Here is a 27,454-nt window from a genome sequence, read left to right on the forward strand (position 1 = left end):
TTACTGTTTTTTTTATCCAGATGTCGAATAAGTAATGCATCATAGCTAAATGTGCCCCATTTTATCATTTCACAACGTTTACTGGTACCTAAACGTATTTCAGTTTTATATAGAAATACACATTCTACTTTCATTTTTAATACCTACTAATTTGAATGTTTTGGACAATCATCCATCTTTAGATATACAAAACTACCGTCTCAACCAAAGTTTTTTGAAAAAGACCTTGTAGAGTACGCTATATCAACTTGTCATACATGTACATCCGTCCCGTTTGAATATTCACATACATGATACCATCACTTCATGCAACATGTTGTACGTCGTGATGTGTTGCAAAATAATCGCACGATAAAAGTCTGATATAAGAAATATAAGATTTTCTTGACTGGTTAAAGTTCAAAGGTTAATTAATTTGAAGATAACAGGTACATGTAATAGTTGATTGATAATGGTTCATTCTTCATCCATGAAGGAAGTTTCATGAATCACATGACTATTGAAACATGGACGCGACTTGCCAATGTAGCTATATATAGTGCCAATGATAAATGGAGTAGTTTCAGCTAAAATACACCTTTAAGTGACACGGGAGTTTCAATATTGTCACTCCGACTATACATACATTGTATACATAAAGTATAAAAGCTCACTTAGTCTATTGTAGTATATTGTTAATTGCCATTTATGGCATTACAGCTAAAATGATGTAGGTTTGGTGTTTCACTCATGTAACATGACATTTTAATACGTTTGTGACACACACCCACAGACAACTTCTAATGCAAAACAAACAATTATATAGGTTTAAATGTTGATTACCAGTTAGAAATTAAACAACTTCAGCCATTAAAATCATCAAGTCCATGTGTGATGTTTTTATTAGACGCCTGGTTTTACTGAACTGTGAAAGAATACCAATGCTTATCACTATTCAATGTGTTTATTGTGTTTCTGTTAGTGTTACTCTAGAGTCGAAATATGCCTATGTCTACTCCATGAATGAAACACCAAGCCTACATCATTTTAGCTGTAATGTCCCATGAGTGAAACACCAAGCCTACATCATTTTAGCTATAATGCCCCATGAGTGAAACACCAAGCCTACATCATTTTAGTTATAAAACATCTTCTTGTGTTTAGGTTATTAGATCGATTAACAGCATGATAAAGATTTCCTAAACTTTCAAGTGTTTATACTAAATTATATCACTCCATTTAAATGTCATTTCTAACTACCAGGTTTGAGTAAAAGCTGACAGGTGATGATTGAATAGGCTCCAGTAGGTACACTACTGCAAGAGCCATATAACGTGCAACACACTTTGATTGCACTCCACCCCCACCCCCACCCCCCGACAAAACGCCCGCACCCCCCCCCCCAAAAAAAACACTTTAAAAAATAAAACAAAAACGTGTAAAATGAAACATAGTGGAAACGTTTCCTGAATAGAGATGTTTATTTTTCATTTTATACCCACCTAGAATATTGGCATACACAGTGGCCGTAGAAGACATCGGAGGTGATCCATCATCAATCACTCTTATCAAAAGCTGATAGGATTGTTTTTGTTCATAGTCAGGTGTAAAACGTACTACTATATCTGGAACATGTACCATAGGTATTTCAAATGTGTTATAATCATTTCCGTCAATAATATAGTATGATAAATGTGTTCCTCCACCGACATCGTCGCAACTGATGCTACCAATGACTGTGCCAACTTGTGTGTTTTCTTGTACATCAAACTCTTCAAAGTCTGGATTACAGCCTGGACCTTCATCATTAATATCCAGTACATGTATTGTTACTACTGTACTGTCTGTGAATGTGGTAGCGCCATCATCTGAGGCAACCACATTCAAAGTGTAAACACTGATTATTTCAGCATCGAGGGAATCTATGACGACGATGTCGCCTGATTTTTCGTCGATTTCAAAGGTATCAAAATCACCTGATGTTATCGTGTACTTCACATCACCGTTTGACCCATCGTCATCATCACTCGCTGTCACTCGTATAACAGTTGTGCCGGCCAGTTCATTTTCATACACTGATGCTGTATATGATGATTGGGAAAACTGTGGAGCGTAGTCATTGGTGTATGTAACGACAACGATGACCAACGTAGACGCTGTGAGAGGAGGTATTCCATCATCCACTGCTTTGACAGTAAGGGTGTATCTATCAAGTGTTTCAGCATCTAGGTTCGCAGAATCAGCAATGATGACTTCATCATCTATATTTACACCAAACACGTTGCCAACGTTACCGCCTGTTATGGTCAATGTAACTTCATCTCCATCCGGGTCTGTGACCGTTAAGGCTTCAACTGACTGAGTTGGGCTAGCATTCTCAGGTACTGTACCAAAATACGTTCTTCTATCAAATTCTGGTGGATTATTGTCACTTGAAACAACGTTTATGGTCAAGGTCATCGATGTTGATTTTATAGCAGGATTTGCACCATTGTCTGCTTGGACATTTAATGAATATGTGTCGCTTGCTGTTACTGGAGAGATTAGATAAATTTCTCCCGTTCTTTTGTTAATGCGAAACTGTGAACTTGTGGTTGAAAAACTGAAAAAGACTTCTTCCCCTGCATCTTGGTCAGTTGCATCCACATCAAATATAACACCATTTATTACTGTACTATCTGGTATGTCTATGGTTGTTGCAACTGATGGACTTAGCACAGGATAAAACTCGTTTACGGGAGTCACGATCACATTAACAACGACTGTGGATGTTAGGGGGGACGCTCCTCCGTCATATATATGGACTGTGATAGTATGACGTTCTGTTGTTTCATAGTCCAGTGTGGAATCGAGTGTCAATAGACCAACATTGTTGATTGAAAACAGTGGATTGCTAGGACTGCCATCTACATCAGCGATCACATAGTAAAGTTCAGCATTCACCCCATCATCAGTGTCACTACATCCTGCACCTATATCTTGGAGAGTATCTGTGGCACTGTCCTCAGCTTTGGTGATTGTTACCTGCGTTGGTGCACATACAGGTTTATTATCGTTTTCGTCTGTTATGGTAAAATCTATGTCTACGGTGTCGGATTCAGCCGGTGTTCCCCTGTCGGTAACAGTAACAGTAACAGTGTATGAGTCAGCAGTCTCCCTATCCAGTGGCACCTTTGGTCGGATAACCCCTGTATTTTCATCAATCATGAAAGTTGTACCAGGGCTGAGTGAAAAGAAGAACTGTCCATCTAGTCCCCCGTCCCAGTCATCATCCTCAGCAGCTACCTGGTGAACGGGTTGACCAACTTTAGTATATTCAGAAATGCTTACTGCTGTTACAGGTGATATGAATGCTGGTGGAAACTCATTGACAGCTAGTACATGGACAATTACAATAGCAGTTGCAGATTTGTACTCAGCAGCACCATTCAAATCACGTGCTTCGATAACCAGACGATACACTTGTGTTGATGGGTCGTCATAATCTAATGACTGCGCTGTTGTTATGGCTCCTGACGCACTGTCGATGGCAAAAGGAGATGGATCTGGTTCTGATTTAGATTTAGGTGCATATAAATGTAAGAAACAGAGAACGGAGGGAAGATTAGTTTGAATTGTAATTCATTCATTCATCCATTTTCATTACTTTATTCATTCAGTCATACATTCGTTCATTCAGTTTTAATTACATGTATCGTACGGAAGCAAGCCCATTGCCCCAGTACTTCTCTCCCCCCCCCCGGCCTTTTGCTCTCCCCCCCCCCATCGTACGTGTCACTGTGTTACTGCACTACAATTAAATATTCGAAGAAAAATATATCAATTTCTCAATTTGGATAAAAACTCATTTTCAAACAATTCATTATTATAAAAGAGGTAACTTTAAGGTAGGGTTTTCATTTACTATCGATTGCAAAATTCATCATCTACTGTCTATCCATTCACAAAATGTACCAATAGCAATGAACGATGTACTCAATTGATATATTTTAAAACGTTAATCTTCTACGACAATTCGGAATAAATTGTGTGATAATGTGAATAATTGTCTCCATAGTTTCCAATTATGAAGAGAGAGAAATAGACAATGGCGTTTGATAAACTGTAAGAAATATCACCTTTTTTGAGAATCAAATTTAGAGTTGATTCATGGTGCTGGTCCCATGAAAATGTTGGCACATATGATTGTATTCTGATCTAACGTCACGAATCTTGTCTTTGGCTAAAACATGCCCTCATTTCTATACAAATAAATCTAAACGTCACAGTTTACATGCCATGTATAGTTTATCATATCCATTCAATGACTAGCGCAAATAAGACAATGTATCTTATTTACCTGTGATTACATATAGTAGTACAGCATTGTCTCCGTCGTCCGCGTCAGTTGCTTCAACAGTCTCATATGAAATTGACGTCGAAAAAGGATCTTCTGGAATATTAACACTGAAAAGATATAATCAAACTTTGCTTATTGTCTTATATTGTAAATAAATTGATGGGTAAATTATCAGCTCATTTTGATAGAATGGATCATTTCATTTAGTATTTTGTTTCATATTTCATATTTCACGATTGTACAATTACATCTCAGACCCGTGTCCTTGCAAATAAAACAATACACTATGAATAGTAACTATCACATTCGTATTTTAGTCACAGTAAAACTAAAATAAAGGCTGCATCGTGGTGTGTTCAGGAGTTGGCATTAAATTTACCTGGTACATGTATATGATACGTTTCTGTACACTGTTTTTACAATATGACTTTTATTGTGCCTTCCATCATTCAATTATGCCATTGATACGATTACCCTTCTCATATTGCAATGTAAACGGGACTAGGAAATTAATACGAGAGTAGAAAAAGTTTCAAATTACACCCTACCTGTATAATGTATTAGCGAATACAGGTGGATTGTCATTGACATCTTGGACGTTCACTGTCACAGTTGCTTGTACAGTATTTGAAGAATCTGATGCATCAACAGTAATTATGTGGATTGTAGCTGTTTCATAATCTAGACTCTCCTTTAAGGTGATATTACCGACGTCGTCAACACGGAATTGAGGACAGTTGCACGATGAGGGGATACGAAACTTTACAATACCGTGTTCATTATCTGACGAATCAGGGTCTGTTGCTGTAACTGTACCGACTGTTGAATCAACTTGTATATCTTCATCTACGTTGAATTCGAAGTCTGTTGGCACAATGAACGGATAAAATATTAATACAGAGCGATATAAATTGTAGATATTTCTTATCATGTTTCACACTCAAAGTTGTCGATATTTAAAGGAAATTTGTCATGTAATATTCTTGAATACTTGTCGAAGTTCTCACCTGGAGAGGGAGTGAACTCTGGAGCTTCTTCATTCACGGGTTGAATGTTGACAGTTCCTTTTACGGTGACAGTGTGGGATCCTTTATCAGACACTAAAATTTGAAGGTCATAGAAGCGTGTGTCAACTTCAAAATCTATTGCTGTAACCACCTGAACTATTCCAGCTGCTGTTACTGCGAATTTGTTATCATAATCCTCATCGAGAGTATACATAAGACTAACAGTAGTATCCTCAGCATCATCGTCGCTGCAGTCAAGAGCGATTACGTCGACTGTGGTGTCTTCATCTACATCTTCAGCAAAGGTTGATGGCGTACACTGGGGAATAAAGTCATTTAAGTCTTCAACTGTGACTGTAACCAACACAGTGGCTGTTTTAGGGACCAAGGCCCCGTCTGATGCCTTCAGATTCAAGGTATATATCATGGAACTTGGTGCTGTCTCGAAATCAATTATATTTTTTATTAGAATGTAGCCAGTTTCGTTAACATAAAAGAAGTCATCATCATTCCCAGAAACGATCTCGTACACGATTTGACCATCAGGTGAATCTGATGAGTCATCATCTGTTGCAGCACAGTCCACAACAAGAGAACCAATCGGAAGTTCTTCGTCTATTGTTACGTCACAAGTTGTCAAAAATGCAGGTGAGTGTTCATTTAAGGGTTGGACAGTTACCGCTATGTCAATCGTTGTCTGCAAAGGACTAGTGGCCTTATCTGTCACTACCAATTCTAATTTGTATTGATGATTTGCATTCGCCTCGTAATCCAGAACCTCTCCAGCTAACAAATGAAAGAAAAGATGTACACGTTTGATATAAGTTATTATCACGCTATGTAGAAGAAGCAATAACACACATCTGTTCATGACTAATTACAACTAAAACACAATAATTAGTATGTCACATGACAGTCATGAATAATATACGTTTCATGTATCATGTTAAATGTATTGTGTTCATGTTAACTTATGTTCCGTATGTGTCGTGAAATGTTAACCTAAGTCCCGTATGTGTGTGTCATACTCGCTAGATTTTAACTTATGTCCGGTATGTGTAATGTCGTGTGTCGTTAATGCTAACGTATGTCCTGTATGTGTAATGCTGTGTGTGTCTGTGTCATTAATGTTAACTTACGTCTTGTATTTGTTATGTTGTGTGTCGTTAAATGTTAACTTACGCCCTGTATGATTTTGTAATGCAGTCTGTGCCTGTGTCGTTAAATTTTAACTTACGTCCTGTATGTGTAATGTTGTGTGTCATTAAATATTAACTTATGTCATGTATGTGTAATGTTGTGTGTCATTAAATATTAACTTATGTCATGTATGTGTAATGTTGTGTGTCATTTAATATTAACTTATGTCATGTATGTGTAATGTTGTGTGTCATTAAATGTTAACTTATGTCCTGTATGTGTAATGTTGTGTGTCGTTAAATGTAAACTTACGTCCTGTATGTGTAATGCTGCCTGTGTTTTTTCATTCTTCCGTTTCAATTAATTATATTTTACACGATTTCATTTCAAGCGATTATATTCAGTCTCTGTTTTTCTTCACCTGCACTTTCAGTTCTGCCAATGAGATTGCCTTCATATGTTTTTGGATCACATATAAGCCTGCCACATTAAAGTGAGATTCTACTTTTCATTGGTTTATACTTTAATGATTAAACACAGTCTTTATTTGTAGCCAAACCAGCAACATATTTTACTTTTGTGTACATTTTCAATTTGATATATATAATTATATATATATATCAATTTGTTACATATTTCCAGCCTTTCAAAACTTACTTTTAAGTTTAATATATGAAATATGCTCGAATCATTTCATTCTCTGTGTAGAATTCTTAAGACAAGTTAGTTTCATCAATCAAAGCGTAATAGATCTAGAATATGATGAGATTATTGAAACTTTTGGGCATGGGTTCACAAAACAAATATCAGCAGACTTATGTTTCGTGGTTCTATGGACATAGATACGCGTTGTATACATTGCATTTGTGTAATTAATGGAACGCAAACTGAGTTGATACGTTTCGGGATGTAATTTTTGCTGCATTTTTAAAAGGTATTCGCACTCTAGAAGTTTATTTTACCATCACTTGCAATTGACTAAATTGCAAGTGATGGTATTAGGATGACGTAATTTATCATACGTATGAAAAAATGTCGAGGCAATCCCTGTTATGCAATCAGTATTCTAAAAATGCCAGAAGACAATAGTAATGTCACAGAAGGCGTGCATCAACGTTAACATTACACTAAAATGATTAAATCAAGATTTTATGAAAGTATTTTCACATGAGTAAGTTACATACGCAGCTTATATCACCTTTATGGTGCTTTCGTTAATGACAGTAGTATTTATCCACTGCCTATAGTTTGTGGCAGCATCTACTGTTATCTGGTATTTTCACGTTTCTGTTTATACTCATTCTTGTTCATGACGGTAGTTTTATGGCCCTTATCAAAAGCCTTACATAGTATTATTGGATCTTCACTTAAGCGCTAACATTTCAATTTCTCGATTCCGTGTGTCGTCCAAGTGTGTACCTTTCTCTTCCTCTGCAGGTGAGAGGTCAATTCATTAATCTTTAGCCTCCAACGTTAACCTAAGTTGATTCACAGGGTCCATGTCCAAGGGTTACCAACTTAGATTTACCAAAACGATGAGGACAATGAATGCATGACGCAAAGATTTTTTCCAAAATTTACTTTTTCAATAAAACTCACCAAAATGAAACGAAATGAAATTGAGGAGAGGAAAGGAAAGTGACACGTAACGTGTAGGAGTCAATCACACTTCCCCTGAATACTAGCAAGAATGATCTAGCCATCTGAGCTACGAGACACGGAATCTACCTGGTGAAGTTAGCTCTAGTAAAGATTCATAATGTGTACAACAAACGATGCAAAACATTAACATGTTCATTGATACATTACCGTTAAGCTGTACTTCCCCGTTTGCCGGATTGCACACGAAAGGTTCTCCACTGGAAACGTCTGGATATATCTGATTCAGAATATACTCCAATTCTCCATTTACACCTAAATCAGGATCACTACACATTAAGTCAGAGGCAGCCACGGCTATAAAGGCTTCTGTAAATAATAGCAAAGTCAAATGAGGGTGTATATTGCAAAGATAACGACAGGGATTAATAGACAAGTGGATAGACAAAAAATGAGTGCATATATACCCAGCAACAAGACCAAGCCCATAACAACAACCCAAATGATGGCGTATGTGACAAAGGTGACAACAGAGTGGAACAGGCAAATAGATAAACATTCGGCAAATGAACACATATATGCCTAGCAACTAGTCTATGCCCATAGCAACGAAAAAATGATGATACATATTGCAAAAGAAACCACAGCTAGGTTGGCAAGTGGATAAGCATTTTTTTCAAATGACACATAAACTATACAGTTGCTACAACGCTGTTGGCGCTATAATTTTATTTTATTTTTTAGGGTGCTCATTTTGTCTTTCTGAAATCCAGAAGGTATGAGAAAAGCGAACTCTTTGAGTCAACTTTATGTTTATGATACCCAACGACGCTTTATCTCGATTGATAAAGAAGGTGAACTAAGTTACATCAACAATCGTTCCGATGTTGCTGCGAGTATTTCTATGAAAATGAAGGTCACCTAATAATATAATCTTTCATTTCATAGCATTTTAATTTGTCAGTCTTTGATGTTTATTCACTACAAGAAAATGACACAGTCAACTGGGAAAAAAATCTCTGCGTAAGCGTGTCTTGGTGTGGATGTATTTAAAGTAGCAATATCAAATGATTTAGATTACCTGTATTGATAAATATCAAATATACTTACGATAAGTATCAAATTCCAATTGTTCAACGTTGAAAGCATAATCCTGGCATTCTGGAGTATTGTCGTTGACGTCATCAACGGTTAAAGTAAGTGTTGCAGTTGCAGATTCGCCACCACCGTCAACTACCTTTACTATAAGTTCATAATTATCAACAGTTTCTCTGTCCAATGGACTTATCAGATTGAGTTTACCAGAGAGGGGATCCAGTGCGAATTTGGATAAACCAGATGGTGGGGTAGCTGAAGGGTGTAAAGTCAACATATTGTGTTAATTAGTGGTCTCCAATCATTTACTGCAATCGATGCAAATTATCAAACAAAGGGTCGTTAATTAGATAATTCAAATGTGTATAATTTACATTAATTTTCAACTAATGAATTTCTTAGTCTAAGATACATCATAGTCGTGGAAGAAGTTTTAAGAAAACAATACTGTTTGTAAAATGGCATTTTGTTACGTTATGTTAAAGCATGGCTCAAAAACAAGGACATTTTCTTTCGCACAAGGATCCATCAAAAATAACAATTAAATACATAATCACCCTTTACTGACTAATTTTGAAATATTGGCTGCCAAGCTTGTGTGATGCTATTCGGTGAATTTGACAAGATGTAGTATCGTTCATATTTGGCCTGACCATAAAGACGTAAAGACGTAGTTTACTTCAAACAGATTCTGGAAATTTTCATTTTTATCCCACATTCAGGATTTGGATATTTGTTGTAATTTTAACGATTGAGGAACGCTTTAATATGCATATATTTTATTGTTGATCTACTTCATTTATATTTTGAAACTGGTATTGGGTCAACATTTTTTTTCTTTTTGCCTTATCGTCACGCGCTTCGGGTAAAAGATAAAACCATTTACTATCAACTGACGTATCTCGGGGGAAATTCTTTGAATGCGTACCAGTAGTCGAGAGAACTGTATACTCAAAACAAAGATCGATAAGGTGCTTCACTGACCTGAGACTTTACTGTATTTTATGATGTCATGAGGAGCCTTGTCATCGTCACTTGCTACGGTTGATAGATCAAACAATTCAGTATCAACCATCGTGTCTTCGGGAATATTCTGTGGATAATTAGCAGCCGAGAAAACTGGAAGATTGTCGTTGGAAGGCAGCAGGTTTACTATCACGTTCACTGACACACTATCGCTACTGACGGGATCGGTAACGATTATCTCTATGGGATACACGGGGTGAGATTCAACCTCATAGTCCATAGCTGTAATAAACATTAAAATACATGTATGAATGTTGAGTTGTCGGTGGCCGAGGGGTTAAGCCATTTGCCTCTCACCACTACATTCAGGATTTGATTAGATTTACCACGGTGTAAGTAAGAAGAGTGTCATTCAGTTTGACTCTATCGAACAACGCAGGTTTTCCCCGGGTACTTTGGGTTCGGGTAAAAGATAAAACAATGTACTGCACTAACACTGAACCGTCTTCCTGTTATTGGACAATGCCTTTGGATTGTAGGTAAATAAATGAATAAACAATAAAAGGTATCATTCATTGATGTAGTATATTTAAATTATCATATGAAAACTTTTACATGTAATTGCAATGGGGAAAATGAGACGTATAAGGGCCGCCTACGATTAATGGAATCAAACTTAATGTGATATGGTTATCAGATACTATTACAAGTACATGGGTTATTCTTGGACGCTTGTTGCTTTGACCTCGTAATAATCTTATATGCTAATTAACACTTATCATTCTCTAATCAACACTTTCCTACAGTAACATAATGTTGTCCAATGTTTAATTACCTACCTGCTGCCAGTGTTACAACACCTGATGTGTCAACGTTAACAACTGTGGATGTTGTTGAGTATGTTAAGGAACCATCAGCATATGTGCAATTGACTTTAGTTACCTAGTGAGAAAAATGTACAACATCTGAAGCAATGGTGTGATCGTGATATCAGCTCTAAAAAAGCAATAAATAAAGACCATCATTGATGTATATAATACACTATAGCAATCCTGAAGACAACGTATTGTGTCACCTCATATCATCGTCAACTCCTGTGGGATGCAAGATAGTTAATTGTTTTATCTCAGTACATCTCCCAAGATGAAACAGATAACATATATTGTTCTATATCTGTTTCAAAGAACATTGTTTATATATTGAAACTACTACTGCTACTCTTATCACCTTGGTAATATCCCTGGGTAATACAAGCCAAGTTCAAGACAACATTTCTCGCTGTGTTGAACAGAAGAAAAAACATCATTCTTCCTCGTTTATCATCACATTTATATTTATATTTACCGGTGCATTCGCTGCAGTTGTGAATTCTTCTGAAATCTCGACAACTATTGACTGTGGGATACAGATGATCACGCCATCACCTGGTTTATCGGTAACTGCCACCGTCACCTGTATAGATGCTGATCGTGTAGGATTCACGCCTTTATCTTCAGCCAAAATGGTCAGGACGATGGTGTCACCGCTCAATTCGTAGTCTATCATTCGATTAATTGTCACTTCACCTGATGCTGGGTCTATCTTAAAATTATCATTAATATCACCATCTACTCGACAAGAGAAGAACGATAAATTAAAATTCATTTATCAATTCATCGATTGATTTCGTCCAACTTTTTTTTTCTCTCGTAACTTTTAAGTTCTCAGATGACGACAATACTAAAGGGCACACGAGCCTCAGTCCATCTTCTGACCGCAAGGGGGCGGGCTTCGATATACACACATTTAAGTCAGTGCATTCGTTGATAAGTCAAGATGACTTGTGATGTTACTTGAAATACAAATGTCATCGTCAAGAGTCCAGTCCGAATAAGTGGGTCTTTGACCCAATCGACAGTAACAAATGGAAAAGAATTGACTGGTCCGTAATCAAATGAAATAATTTTGTCATGTAGCGATTGATGTTAGGACTGTTCACCGTTTACAGTTCGGGTTGTAAACTTTACTAATCTCGATTTCTGTATTTTCTGTATTCAAATCTGATTACTGCTTACTGGCATAGGGCATTTAAACTGTATTTCCTACCGGATAAAATTGTCATTTTACACATGGCAGTGAGAATAGAACAAGACTGTTGATCGGACAATGCATCTTGAACTTGAGAAATCAAAGAACAGATATGGAAAAAGATGCAGACAATGGTCGAACCGTTCTCACTTGCATGTACCACAAATAGTGATTTACTGTACTCACCGATGATAGAATGTACTACTTCTCCTTGTGACCCGAAATCGTCATCAGTGGCTAAAATGGTGAAGACGGTTGTTCCTACAGGTTGTTCCTCCTCTGTCTGCAAACCGCAAAACATTTACTTCATAGTTTTCATGAAACACGAAACAGGCGGCCAAACAAAACTTTTAACTCTTAACTAAACTTTATGTAACCATCAACTTCAAATGAATATAAAATCGGCTTTGAACTTTTAAATAGTAATTATTAATTATCGACTATAAGTATTGTCAATTTTAGACGTACTCCAAAGAGAAGTACACTCGTTAGTTTCAAAATGTTTATTCAGTTTATTAGAATTGACAGAGGTTGTTGGTTTCCAATACTAGCACTGTAGAAATTGGGAATAACATAGAAAATTACCTTTTACGCCAAAAACGATTAATATACGACTTGCGGGAAAAATAGCTTTCTCGTTATGTTTTACAACGAAGACTAATGGTAATCAGTTTACAGCAATTAGGACTAGGCGATCATAAATTATTACTGTAGAAATTGGGAATAACATAGAAAATTACCTTTTACGCCAAAAACGATTAATATACGACTTGCGGGAAAAATAGCTTTCTCGTTATGTTTTACAACGAAGACTAATGGTAATCAGTTTACAGCAATTAGGACTAGGCGATCATAAATTATTAAAAAAGCCATCCCAACATCGTTTATGTATTGTTCTTGCGAATTTGTACTAAATGGTTAGATCAATAACGAAATGAATGATATATCTTTGTACCATGTTGCCGCCTGACGTCACCACCTGTCCTTGACCGGGTAATAAGGCCTCGTCCTACAATAATGTACCTGTAGGTTCGATTTCACAATACATGTATGTTGTTCAAACTTACCATCACAGGTGCGGGTGTAGCACCAAACACCGGATCGTAGTCGTTGACTGGGTCAACTTGGACATAGACAGTAGCAGTAGCGGTGTTTCCAGAAGGTTCATCAGCAATGTACACAATAAGTTCATACGTGTCTGGGTACGTATCCGTATCACCGGGATCAATTGATATTGGATTCCTTAATTCTAGAGTTTCAGCTGGAAGGTCAAATTGAAATAATAAACTAGATTCCGGAGGACCAGCATCATATGTGGGGTCTGACGTCGGCTCAAGACTGAAAATAAAACTTGTGATATCATCAGAGTCAGGGTCATCAATGTTGAATGCTGCCAGGAGTGTACCGGCTGTATCGTCTTCCTTCACGGTGACAGAAAACACACTCGGAGTCAACGTCGGTGGGTTGTCATTAACATCGAGAACATTGATTACAACGTCTGCTATCGACGTCTTCTTCGGTGTACCTGAGTCGCTGACTTTACATCGGAGTGTGTACGTCTGCTGTGTTTCGTAGTCAAGTCCGGACTTGAGTGTGATGTCACCATTTGCTACTCCAATGTCAAAGATATTCATCCCACCTGAAGCTGTTGATATACAAATTCATAAACTAACTTGAAGATAAGTGGAGGACCGAGGAATTGTTTTTTCAACTGTATATAAATCGTCTGGAGTATTTTGCAGTCCGGGAAAATTTGTCTTTAAATTAAAGTAGCCATATGGATGAGAATTGGGATATTTATTTTGTTCTTTTATTAATTGATAAAAACAACTCTACTATATGTTTTCCTCTAGCAAAAAATGAGTGTGAACGGCATATACCAAGTTCGTGTTTGTAGTTCAACCAATTCCAAATAAAATATAGAAAAGGTGAGAATTACTCGTTGTACGTACAATGACAAGCTGTTTACACATTTTTAGCTCTGACTTTCATTTATACTCCGAATGGTACAACAAGTGTGGAAGTGCCAACTTCTGTTTTCCGCCTGTAATAAAGGGTACAAATGTATGTATGCGAGGTTATTACAACCCCTCTTTCTGTACAGTTTCGTATACTTACGGTTCGAGGATAGTATTTCATGAACCATCAAACCATCATCAAGTCTATCATCATCCTGAGTGTTTGTAGAATAAATTGTTGCTCCTACTGATTCATCTTCAGACACATCTACCGAAATGGTTGGACCGTCAGGAAACGATGGTGTAAATTCGTTGACTCCAAGAACCTGTAAACATTGTCAATTCGTCACTGTAAAACATTCATTTTGACCTCCAAGTGAATGACGTCGATATGAATGTCTTGGTGGGAGAATAGACCAGGGTATATTAGAAATGTTGTTGTTGTCTTGCATTATGATACATGCACAGCAGCAGTGATGATTAAGTTGTCCTACACTATACTAGAGGTCAAGGTCAAAGATCAAAGTTTCATTAGACAGCTCTTTACGGTACCGCTGACATTGGTGTGGACACTCAATGAGGTCGTTTTACGACAACTTATGCATTGAACTTGAAAGGCAGGTCAGGGTCAAAGGTCAATGTATTATTAGAGAGCTTGTTATGAATGGCCTAGTCTTGCTGCTAGAGTTCGGACCTTCTTTCCGATACCATAAGCGAACAAAGTTCGCAGTGAGGGCTTTGCCCAAACTCGGATGTCCCATCCTCGACAGCGATGTTCGGTCGTGTGCCGTATCGTATCGGAAGAACAGCCGAGGTCTAGCAGATAGATTACGAATGGCCGAGAATGACAACTGCAAAAGAAATTACAACAATGTAAATTATCAAGGATAATCGGTTGTCCATGGTAGTCATTCCTTCCCAAGGAATGTCAAGTTATACCTGTCACTCCTTATGGAGAAATGTCTAATCACTCCTCATCGCCCGACTTGTAGACTCACGCACTTTCTAATTCATTATCAATTCAGTGTAGCCTAAACATTGCCGCTTTACGATAATTCTGTGGGTGACATCAAAGCATTGAATGGAACCTGTTACAGACAGGGAAAGTAAACAAACTAATTGCATTAGCTACATGTTATTAATCGAATTCAATTGTTTACTTTTCCTGTTTGTATCAGGTTCCACTCGTCAGTGCTTCCATGTCGGCAGTTGTATACACTACAATACCCCATATACATATAACTCACCTTCACAGAAACTACTGCTGTGTTTGTCAATCCTCCCGAATCTATTGCTTCTACGGTTAAAATATATATGTCGCTAGGCTTTGTGATCGCTTCATAATCCAGTACTCCATTTGTGATCAGAGATGTTCCACTTGTGTCGAATTTGTTGTCAGGAAGCGCATCATCTCCATTTAAAATTGTCAGTGCCAGGGTATCGCCGTAGTCTTCATCCGTTATAGTAAGATCTATAACTGTAGCACCTAGGTATACAAGTAAACATATCGACAAGATATGTGTGTGTTACCATAGGTTTAATTTTTCCTTTAAAATGCAAAAATGTTCACAAGTTATCGCCACAATTTTTTTTAAAGTTTTGATAATCTGACATCAAAATTTTGTATTCAGTAACAATAATGGCATCCAAAAGAGTACTTACCCGATCCGCTATTCTCATAGATCTCCTTATCATACGTAACGCTGTCAAACTCTGGTGGATATTCATTCACTGGATTAACTAAGACACGGATACTTGTAGTACCAGTATTCGAACCTTCGTCCGTAACAGTCAACACAAAATTAAATGTATCAGAACCTCCTCCATCAAGATCAAAGTCATTCAGCGTCTTTATGACACCATCTGTTGCTACGGTAAATCCAGATGAACCAGCACCTAGAGAGAGTGAAGAGAAAAATCAACTATATTCTCCCTTAAATCCATAACTTTCTAATTACATGTCTTGGACATTTTCTATAAGATTATTTAAACATTGGGGAACACCTCAAAATCACATGTTCCATTTAAAAGTATTTCCAGCATTACTGATATTATAACGCTCAAACGACATGTAAATGTATCACCATTATCACGGTCGTTGGACTATCTACTTACCACTCAGACTATGTGTTGATGTATCACGGTCGTTAGAATATCTACTTACCACTCAAACTATATGTGAATGTATCATCACTATCACGGTCGTTAGAATATCTACTTACCACTCAAACTATATGTGAATGCATCACCACTATTTCTGTCGTTACAATGTCTACTTTAACACCACTCAGACTATATGTGAATGTATAATCACGATCACGGCTGTTCGATATCTACTTACCACTCAGATCGTATGTGTGAATGTATCACCTTTATCACCGTCGTTCGAATATCTACTTACCACTCAGACTATAAGTAAATATATCACCACTGTCACGGTCGTTACAATATCTACTTACCACTCAAACTTTGTGTATTCAATGTATCACCACTATCACTGTCGTTACAAACATCTACTTACCACTTAGACTATATGTGAATGTATCACCACTATCACGGTCGTTACAATATATACTTACCATTCAGAGTATATCTGAATGTATCACCAGTATCTTGATCATTGATTTCTTCCTTTGGGTCAGTGACTTGCCATGTGACAGCTGTCTGAAAAGCTGCGTCTTCATCGATTTCACCAATGTAAAGACTTCCGTCGAACGTTGGTCTTTCATCAAATGTTTCCCGGATATTGATTGTCATGGTTTCCGTTATGGCTGTTCTGCCATCACTTGCTCTGTTTTAATGTGTTAATTGTAATAGGTTTATGTTTAACTGTATTGTTTGGAATTCTTCTCTGTAATTAACATTTGTAGGGGAGTGGGTGAAGTTAAGAGAGACGATCTCTCTCTCTCTCTCTCTTCTCTCTCTCTCTCTCTCTCTCTCTCTCTCTCTCTCTCTCTCTCTCTCTCCTCCTCTCTCTCTCTCTCTCTCTCTCCTCTCTCTCTCTCTCTTCTCTCTCTCTCCTCTCTCTCTCTCTCTCTCTCACCTGACTGTAAGTGTGTATTGAGACACTGCACCAGGATTGTCGGCTTCTAGTATACCTCTGGTAGTGACAACACCTGATGATGGGTTGATTAGAAACTTGAATGCGCCACCTGGACTTTGATTGATGATTGAAAAGGTAATAGCGTCGCTGTCCTCATCCGCAACGACAACCGTGTGTACTATTGTATTAATTGCGGCGTCTTCGTCAACATAGAGTGTGTCGGCACCATTAGGTAGATTTATAAATACAGGGTCGTCATTCTCATCTTCTATAATGATGGTAAGAGTTACACTGTCTTTCGAATTTGGGTCGGTTCCGTCCCAAACTTCAACTAAAACTTTCTGTTGTGAGCTCTGTTCATAATCCAAACTTTCGACCCCAGTATACAACTGTGAAAAGAGTAGACTTGTCTGAATTGCAGTCTTATACTTTTTCATACCGAATGTCAATTCATTCATAAATCTAACAAGAAATAATATACCTAATTAAGACATGCGTGCGCATCGTAGAGGTTCTTGTGATGCCGAACTTAACCTATTGACCTAGGGTCTGGGACTTTATAGTACAATCATTCATTATAAATTCACCAACCCAATTGAGACAAAATTGATATTGTAACAATGCATGATCAATTGCAAATCTCCGAAGAAGACACAGAACCCCTCAAATATTTTACTTGCATGTGAATGAATTGTCGATATTATTTGGATAGTCTGCATTGAAGAAACCTTGCAAGTTATTATATGGGGTCATGACACTTGAATGGAGTTGCTATGTATTAAATATTTTGAGCTCTACAGTAATATACACTCCTTGCCATAAAGGATTTACATGTATTAGCATAATAGCATAAACCACGTGATTTTCGTCACGGAGTTGAAAAGTCATGAAGGTTTTCACATCCAAGAACGCATGCTATTCCCATGCAAGAAGTATACGTCGAATGAACAAATGCAGTTTTACGAATCATTTATTTTCTCTCACTCGAATGAAAATGCGCATGCGTACACCATACACAAGTTGCTGTCGTGCATAACAACAGGGTCGTAGCATGTGAACATAAGGTTAGGGTAACAAATATAGTATTTGTCCAATATAAAAATAAAAAGTTGATGAATGCAAATATGATTTACGAATATAAAAATGATTAGAATATTGAAAATCACAAAGTAATACTTGTGTATATTTCGTTTCTGCTATATGGATTTGCCTGTAAATGTGATTCAAAAAAAATAGGCAATATACTATAAAGTGTCTGTGAAATGCAAGATTTTAACATTTGATAATTGCTCCTGAAGGTCAAGGTCTCAAAAGAGAGATTGCACTTGATAATATGGGAGTAGACACTTGAATGGCGTCTCTGTATATTGAAAGTTTTTGAGTTATTGGGTAACTATTGATTTGTAACTACAAATATATGTATGACCGCCAGTCGATCAATTTTGCACATGTCGCAAAACAAAGTGACATGCATATGTCCCGTATGACATATCATCTTTGTAACAGGTTTGATTGAAATTGGAAATTGCATGTCAAAGAAATGACGTATTACTGACGGACGGACGGGCATGCGAATGTACGGACAAATGAACGGAGCCCATTGTATAAGATTTACTTAGTCTCCCCTTCGCAGGACTAAAAATCGAGACCCTACCGATGCGTCGTCTTCCTTAGCATAGAAAGCATCCACAGGTCCAGGACTTGCCGATACAACTCTAGCTCTGCATATTGGTAAACTTGGTGTAAAAGATGACCACCCTACTGCAATTGGTGTGTTAGGAGCCGAGTTTTCTCGAACAGGAAAAGTTGTAGATGTGTAGGTCAAGGAACAGGGAGCTGGTGTAACCTGACCTGCAGACAGAATGAAATAACATATTTGGATAGTGCCTTATGCGAGCTGATATAATTAATATACCCTCATGTTTCACTTTCTTTCAAGTTGCCATTTTGAAACGTTTTCAGAAGGTATCGTGAGTTTGCGTTTTCAAGATGACGTGACGTTAGTACACTGCTAGCTTACATTTAATAACGTACACTGAAGGACAATGAGACAAATTCGAATTCATTAATGTCATTATATGTAAAACAAATATTTCACCAAATGCCTTGTCGATTCTTGTTATTTAACAATGACCTTCTGTAGGTGAGACGTTTGCCACTATGATTATTTTATCTGTCACTGTGTATTTAACACAGGGCATTTCGATTTCTCTGAAAGGTAGGGTAAAGACTTCGAACATAACACGATCCCACTCATTTATTCTAAACTGAAACAAGTCTAAAACTAACGACAGAGATGAAATTATAGACACTTAAAACAGTATTTCGACTAAATATGTCTTTATTTTGTATGCACTCCCAATATAATCTATTGTGGCAGAATATAAGGATTTGTGTGAAAATATCATTAGCAGGCAAATATTTCAGCTCAGGAATCAAATTTGACCAGATGTATACTGACTGCCTCAAGAAAAGGAAATCCCTGTTTCTTATGGTTTCTCGTCGTGTATTGCCAGTACATGTACTTCGAAGGGTGGAAAATACAGCGCCCTCATTTGACTGAACCAGAAACTATCACAAGACTATTCGCGCTATTGTTATATTTATTTATTTATTTATTTATTCAGGTAAACCAACGGGCATAAAGCCCATTTACAGGCACCTTTAAAAACAAATAAGGAAAAACAAGCACTAAAAAGATAAAACAAGGGGTAGCAATAACAGAAGTGACATGACATAAAAGGCAAACACAGAAATAAAAACAACAAAACAGGAAAAATTATTAAAAACACGCAGCCTGAAGCACACGCCGAAAGGCGGAAACAGGACTAAATAAATCTATGTTTGGATTTGCTTTAAAAGGAACACTTATTCCTGTTTAAATCCTGCTACAATTTTGATATAAATGACTAAAAAATACACACAAGGGTAGCAGGGCGAACGCACTCTAGTAAAATTATATGGTGCTCGTTGGCGCAATGATAATGTCCCGAATAAGAAGGATTTTATAGTTACAAATACTGGTACACATGTAGTTACCGGAAAACTAAGTTGTAAATGAACAGTACCATGGTGTGGTTAAAAGTATATCTGGAGTTCACCGTTGGTGACCTTGCATATTGAATTGTTGTTAGCCCAAACAGCTCTAGGTTGTATGGAAATAATGATGATAAACATTTATGAAACTCCCATCTAGAGATTCAAATTATGCAAATTAAACATATTATGCAAATTAATTATGAATATGTATGTCATATCTATTATGTATAAAGACGTGCATCATGATATTCTGAATAACAAAGTTAGCATTGATGATCATGCCCTATTTGCCAAAATCAATATACTGAATTATGCAAATCAGTCTTGAAATACATTGTATGCTAGTCACCCTTATCGTATGTACGGGAGATATGTGCACCTGATTGCCAAGGTGCTATTAAATCATACACAAAAATGTATAACATTGACTGCCATCATGATCATATCATTGTGATGTGACTTTGTCATTGATTGCGTTACTATAACCAAAACTTATCCATCAACTTGGAAATACCACGGGTCATAGCTTGAATTGTCAATTGACAGGGACAGGTCAAAGTACCATGGAGTGTCGGCGGCCGAGCAGTTCGCTCGTGTGTTTCTTATCACTGCATGTGGTAAGGGTTCGATCCCGCCAAGAGTCGGTTGGGTTTGACTAAAGATTTCCCAGATCCGTATGTGCTCAATATGAACCTACCGAAGATCGCAAGTTTTTCTCTCCTCGGTGGAACAGTGAGCAAAAGTTGTCACTCGAAATCTGTGTTTTCATTTTGTCAATCGACCCCTTACAATAACCCAATAGTCAAGTCCTATTTTTTAGTCTTTAACGAGAAAAACACATCGCGATCGGCAAAGAAAACGAATTTGCTGTGTAAACAACACGTATGAAAACTTTACAAACCACAAGCCCAATAAAACCAATTTGAGACGATGCCATGATTCCCAGTGTACTCTCAATTTAATACTGCAAACTGTTCGGATATTTTAAGGATAGTTTTGTTTCATTGTTCATTTGTTAAACTTTTCTACCAACTTCTTTCCGGTAGTAAGTTTTAAATATACCGGTATATATATTTGTATTTGACTCCGCCCCAACAACCTACGTGCGATGGTAGGAATAAGTATAGAACAAAGAGAAAACATGATGAAATGATTACTTGACTCTTGGTGGTTAACCTTACATACTTAGCATAGAGAACTTACCATGTAAGATCAGATTAACTGTTCATTACCACGTCAACGGTAGCTGAATCTATCAAATTTATATGAACAAAATTAAATCCATACTGTTAGGATTCTGACAGCCCTTCTCAACCAATCTGATTGACGTCATTTTGAACAATCACGAATCAGTCTTTTCCCTATTGAACAATCACATTATTTCCTTAGTAACCAATCATAAGTAGATCATTAACAAGTTCGCGGTAATACGTATGGATTGCTGGGGATTCTATATTAAACTGATGAATATGCAGGAGTTTATCAATAACCAATAAAAGTGTACGTAGGTGCTTTAGTATGTGGTTGTGCAGTCGTCAATCATTCCAGAACTTCTTCGAAAACAATTTCCCATACAAACTATCTTCAAAAATTCACTCGATAAACGCTAAATATGTAAAGTCTCCATAAACGCTGAGTGTGTGTTCTAAGATTTGTTTATATTTCTAATGTATTGGTAGCTTCCGCAGCAAATAACCCATCGGCCAGTATTACTACTTTGCGGGCAGTAACTCGGTATTACTACTTAGGGCAGCATCCCTGTATTACTACTTTGGGGAAGGTAACCCAGTATCACTACTTTGCGGACAGTACTTCTTTTGGGACAGTAATCCAATATTACTACTTGTGACAGTAACCCAATATTACTACTTGGGGTAGTATCCCAGTATTATTACTTGGGACAGTAACCCAATATTACTATTTGGGACATAAACTCAATATCACTACTTTGCGGACAGTACTACTTTGAGGACAGTAACCCAATATTACTACTTGAGTTAGTAACCCAGTATTTCTACTTTGGGGACAGTAACCCAGTATTACTACATGGGGCAGTATCTTAGTATTACTACTTTGGGGACAGTAACCCAATATTACTACATGGGGCAGTATCTCAGTATTACTACTTTGGATACCCTAACCCAGTATTACTACTTTGGGGCAGTATCCCAGTTTTACTACTTTGGAGGCCCTAACCCAGTATTACTACTTTGGGGCAGTATCTTAGTGTTACTACTTTGGAGGCCCTAACCCAGTATTACTACTTTGGGGCAGTATCCCAGTTTTACTACTTTGGAGGCCCTAACCCAGTATTACTACTTTGGGGCAGTATCTTAGTGTTACTACTTTGGAGGCCCTAACCCAGTATTACTACTTTGGGGCAGTATCCCAGTATTACTACTTTGGAGGCCCTAACCCAGTATTACTACTTTGGGACAGTATCCCAATATTACTACTTTGGAGGCCCTAACCCAGTATTACTACTGATCAAATGATTAAATTTTACTACTCCTAATCAAAAACGGGTTATTTTCCCCAACCTGATACATTATGCCAAAGTCTTAGCGCATGATAAAACTATTTTGACATACATGTATTTCAGCAGCGACCAGCAGCCACCGACACTCAAAACAAACTCAACGAAGTAGAGTCGTGTGGTATACTTATTTTCAGGTTGTTTACTAGTAACTGTCATCACAATGTACGTAAACTGATTGATGTATAGTTATTAATTCTTTAGTCTACACTGGTCTTCGGTCCTCTAGTACAGAATGGATTCAATCGAACTCGTGAGAAACCAACCCCAAAATCACATCAACAACAACCATAGTAACAAACAAACTTCTAATTAAAATTATTTGGCTATAGCAACTATGTGTTCATACTGTACATTTTTTATACTTCTTAAAGTTACAAATCAAATGTATCTAGTATGACGTTAAGATAGTTCCATGTTGTTAAACTACTGAAAGGGAACGACGTGTTGGGATCAAAGGTCAACCAATGCCTTTTGAGGCTTGATGATGAATGGTACCAGTTATTATTGCGTATTCATAAACGCGACAAAAGTGACCGCCGTAAAAACTGTTTAACTCTTTGACGTCTTTCGTCTTTTGAATACATTTTGTTACACTGTCATGAACGTACTTCAAAATATTTTCATCCGTGCTACCTACTTGTTTTTATAAGTCTTCACTAGGTCGTACCAAGAACGTGTTTCACCCCAACATTAATGATTTCTATTCTGCGGCCTTTACTGTTTTGAGAGAGTATGTCAAAACATTGCTAGTGGTACAATATTTATCGATTCGTTAGTTAGTATTGTGTTTCGATAACAAACAGCTAAGCACTTGGTGAGGTGATGACGTATTGTTTATCATATGGCTATTGTAGATGTATATACATGTAGGAGATAATTCATAGTTTTCTGACATCTCTTATTCGGTGTGTGTCACTTGTGTTATATGTTATATACAGACTGTAATATTATGTTTGAATCATCAACAGGTACCTTCATGATAAAAAAAAAACTGGCTAGTGGTCCCAAATTTAAAGCTCATTTTCACGTTATATACGGTAAATTAATATGCTAATGGTTCTACATTTCAGAAACAACTGTTATCTTTCTGTAAACACAATCCATTACACCACACTGTCCGTTAACAATGTCACGTATATATGACCGAGCTGAAGATTACAATTTGCCAAATGAAGGTGTATATAAAATCGCAAAAGCTTGAAACTCCATCCATTATAAATAGCCTAGGCCAGTACAATAATGTAAAATACATGTATATATACTGCTTTATCAAAACTACAATATATTGCCTTATTCTAATTAGTTTTACACAAAATCTTAGAAGCGTAAGCTTAGAGTAACCGTAAGCAATGAAAGTGTATATACTATATAGTCAAACGGTTCACATCGTCTTCCAACTGTTAGTTACATTAAATTGGTACGTAAAACGGTTTGATTTCAAATTGTCCTAGGCGAGAGTGTAGACGCCTCATCATATAATGAAGTGTTGCTATAAATGGGATGACAAAACTTGGTATGGTTACACACCAAATATGACTTTGTTTACTTGGATTCTTTTTATTTTGTTTTGATTTCTTGGGCTGTGATACCAAGTAGTTCATTGAAGATTAGTGTAACAGTTGTTTATCGTTTTAAAATATCCTGTTTTCGTTTTATTCATCAAAGCTAATTTGGCACGTGATCTAATAGATAAAACGTTGTATTACATATATTTGCCGAGTCAATGGTTAGAATGTTTCAACTCGTTTATCTGTGTTAGTGAATCATGACTGTTTACACGTAAAATTTGTTCAAACACACCAGGAAACAATAATACTAACGTCTTGAGATTTTTGACAGAATTCTGTCGTAAAGGACTGTCGATACGGTTTACATGTACTCCTGTTTTAATTGTAATTGTAATTGTTGGTTGGTTGAAGTCTGTGTACAGCCCACACGCTCACATCGTCACATTGATCATTTTGTGGTCTAACGAAATGGTTAGCATGTAAAAATATGTTTACACGTACGTGTAGGGGGCCAAAATTGAAGTTTACTATCTTGTATTTCCTTCAAAGTGTAGTCGTAGTAAGCTCGCTATCACGAAAATTAATTCCCATCCGACAATAATTTATACAATACACAGAGAGGAAAACAGATCTATGTGGGACATTTCTTAGGATCACCATGCGGTTAACTTTAGTGACTTATATTGGGAAAATATCATTTTGGCAGATGGACACCACTGTGCGTGAATCTTTGGTCAGGTTTCAATCGATGGAAAATCCTGTGAGTGAGCACATGGCCCACTCAATGGTCCATTATGAGAAGTACTTTGTAAAGGAGGAATTCGTCTGAATGTTGCTAATTTTCTTTCAACAGTATCGATTGTTTTATGTTTGACTGTTTTAACTGCACAGACAATGTTAATTTAATTTTTTTTTAATACGTCACTTGATTATCGCAAACATAACACAGTGATAGAGTTCAAAAAACGATGGTTCATAATATATATTTACTAGCACACTTAAGTTTTATATCCTTTCCAGATATAACCATTATCGCGACATTTTATATTTCGCACAAAACATATTTTTCCTAAAAGTCCTTGAATTTCGTGCAATATCAACTTATATTATGTTTGAGGAGGGAGAGGCAAAATTTAGCCATTACTAATCAAAATAGAACAGTTTACTTACATGCACTCTTATCAAACTGTAGTAGTAGTAGTAAACCTGCAATCACGCAAATTAATTTCACGCTCGGCATCTTGAAACGTTACTGCATACCCAAGGGCAGGCTCCAAGGTTCAGTTCGGGAGTCTATCGCATTGATCCGAAGGTCGGAAGTAAAATGTCAGCTAGCTTTCCTGTAACTTTCTTCTCAGGCGTAAAACTATCCCTTTTCAAATTATTTCAAGGTTTCAGTGACGCCAATGTATTCTTTGTGTATCATTAGACTTTAATAAGCCTGTTCTGAAGGTGATGACAACATTATCCTCAAAGCTGTTATCCTTTTACTTATAGCACAGGGGGTAACACTATTTGATCTGCTGAAATCATACATTACATTGTTGTATTATGGACTTTATTCACCTTATTATGTAGAGTTGTTGGTTGTTGCGCTAAATAAAGAAAGCCATCACATATAGTGATGGTGTAGCACCCCCGGGAGACAATGGTTACCCTAGGCGTCTTCGAAAGTCTTCTATTCTATGTCTATCATTGTCTTTAATGACTTCCAAAAGGTTCAGGGTTTCTTTCTAGACTTTTCTGCCATTGTTGCAATTGTTACATTACCTTCCATTTTAAACGCATTGATACAGAGCAACTTTTATTTACGACTTGACGATTCAACAGATTAATGCCGGTATCTTCTGAAGACTCGTTAATTGTTTATATATCTAAGGTTAGACAAATTTGAAGCGTTTGATTGATGAGAACGAAGAGATTAATTTCTTTTATACACAATGGAAATTACTTGTGCAGAATACGAGTCTCGTTGTGCAAGTCTAGAATTGGAAGCCATAAATTCCATTAAATGCTGTACATATACGCATATCCAAATATCGATGACGATATGGCATGGCATTTTTTCAGAGACTGGGGAAGGTTTCCGCTATTAGTATGCTTCGTGCGAAGGTGTTACAAAGGGGTAGTAAACTGATATACATGACCAAATTTAAACAAAGAAGGAGAACGAACGAACGAATTAAAGAGACTGTGGCATTCATGGTTGACGTGTTCCTCAACTATTCTAACTTCAACGATGCAGTAATTAAGTTTAAAGTGAGACTTAAGAGGGCGCTCATCAGAAACGTTGATCGGTGGTAGAGAATGATCGTAAAGAGATGAAAATACTGGCAGGAGGTAATTAAGAATGGATTGCAGACAGACATTAACTCGAGACTGGTAGACGGAAAGATATTGTGAAATCAAGACTAGGGTTTTTGTGTGTTGAAACATTGACTTTACCTGAGATTTTCAACTGTTGACTCCACTCGGATGAAGATGCTTAAATGCGAAAGTCTGATTTTATAATGTATTAAAGTAGTACCATAACGATAATTAATAGGTAAATCCCACAGTTTAAATGACACTAAATGATTACATTTAGACGTACTTGGAATCAGCGGGACTGTAGAACGCGTAGCCGTTGCGTAGCCGTAGGACAGCACGCCATCAACGGTGAAACAGGATAATTTCTTATCTTATTAGTTGGTTGACTTTGTCCGCTAAAATCTATTTTGCGGCATCCTTTGTTTGTCCACTCTCTTAATTTGTCCGCTATCTTTGCCTTATTTTTTCTCTTTCTTGTTTTTTCTACTTCTTTTCTGTTCTTTTGATGATGAAATGAAATATATCATAGATCAAGGGAGTTCAACAAGTAAAAAAAAACATGTTGGTCTTGATTTTATTAAGTTTCGATGTACACACTGACTAATAGGAGAAGTTATACTACAATCAAATATAAATCAAGAGAATTTTATTTATGAAATGTAACATCAAGGATCCACAAATCTCAAATTGTAAAACAGTTTTTCCGAGCTATCTGGGTTATTATCATCAAACCACCATACATCTGCGGTAATGATAGAAACACTCCCTAAAGATTGATATGTAATATTAAAAGTAATTAAAAAAAAATTAAATACAATTATTCTATAAGCCTGAAATGGAATGCGAATGGGACATGTACCCTTTA

The 27,454-nt window shown here is 36.9% G+C and overlaps 1 protein-coding gene across 2 annotated transcripts in view; it reads right to left on the minus strand.

The window, feature by feature from the left end:
• Positions 1 to 25,715, minus strand: part of LOC144441340 (protocadherin Fat 4-like) — a 39,367-nt gene extending 13,652 nt beyond the window's left edge. For both annotated transcript variants that reach the window (XM_078130898.1, XM_078130906.1), the window contains exons 1-18: positions 25,450 to 25,715; positions 18,848 to 19,044; positions 17,194 to 17,582; positions 16,730 to 16,941; positions 15,813 to 16,046; positions 15,398 to 15,636; positions 14,311 to 14,476; positions 13,260 to 13,837; positions 12,379 to 12,475; positions 11,470 to 11,732; positions 10,965 to 11,067; positions 10,144 to 10,407; positions 9,175 to 9,414; positions 8,275 to 8,433; positions 5,326 to 6,111; positions 4,867 to 5,182; positions 4,319 to 4,425; positions 1,482 to 3,530 (exon numbers count right to left, since the gene is read on the minus strand). In XM_078130898.1, the coding sequence (XP_077987024.1) occupies positions 1,482 to 3,530; positions 4,319 to 4,425; positions 4,867 to 5,182; positions 5,326 to 6,111; positions 8,275 to 8,433; positions 9,175 to 9,414; positions 10,144 to 10,407; positions 10,965 to 11,067; positions 11,470 to 11,732; positions 12,379 to 12,475; positions 13,260 to 13,837; positions 14,311 to 14,476; positions 15,398 to 15,636; positions 15,813 to 16,046; positions 16,730 to 16,941; positions 17,194 to 17,582; positions 18,848 to 19,044; positions 25,450 to 25,519 (6,469 nt within the window). In that variant the 5' untranslated portion in view covers positions 25,520 to 25,715. The remainder of the gene's footprint in view (positions 1 to 1,481; positions 3,531 to 4,318; positions 4,426 to 4,866; positions 5,183 to 5,325; positions 6,112 to 8,274; positions 8,434 to 9,174; positions 9,415 to 10,143; positions 10,408 to 10,964; positions 11,068 to 11,469; positions 11,733 to 12,378; positions 12,476 to 13,259; positions 13,838 to 14,310; positions 14,477 to 15,397; positions 15,637 to 15,812; positions 16,047 to 16,729; positions 16,942 to 17,193; positions 17,583 to 18,847; positions 19,045 to 25,449) is intronic.
• Positions 25,716 to 27,454: the final 1,739 nt, after the last annotated feature.

The sequence above is a fragment of the Glandiceps talaboti genome, chromosome 1 (genome assembly GCF_964340395.1).
Source record: "Glandiceps talaboti chromosome 1, keGlaTala1.1, whole genome shotgun sequence".
Lineage (NCBI taxonomy): Eukaryota > Metazoa > Hemichordata > Enteropneusta > Spengelidae > Glandiceps > Glandiceps talaboti.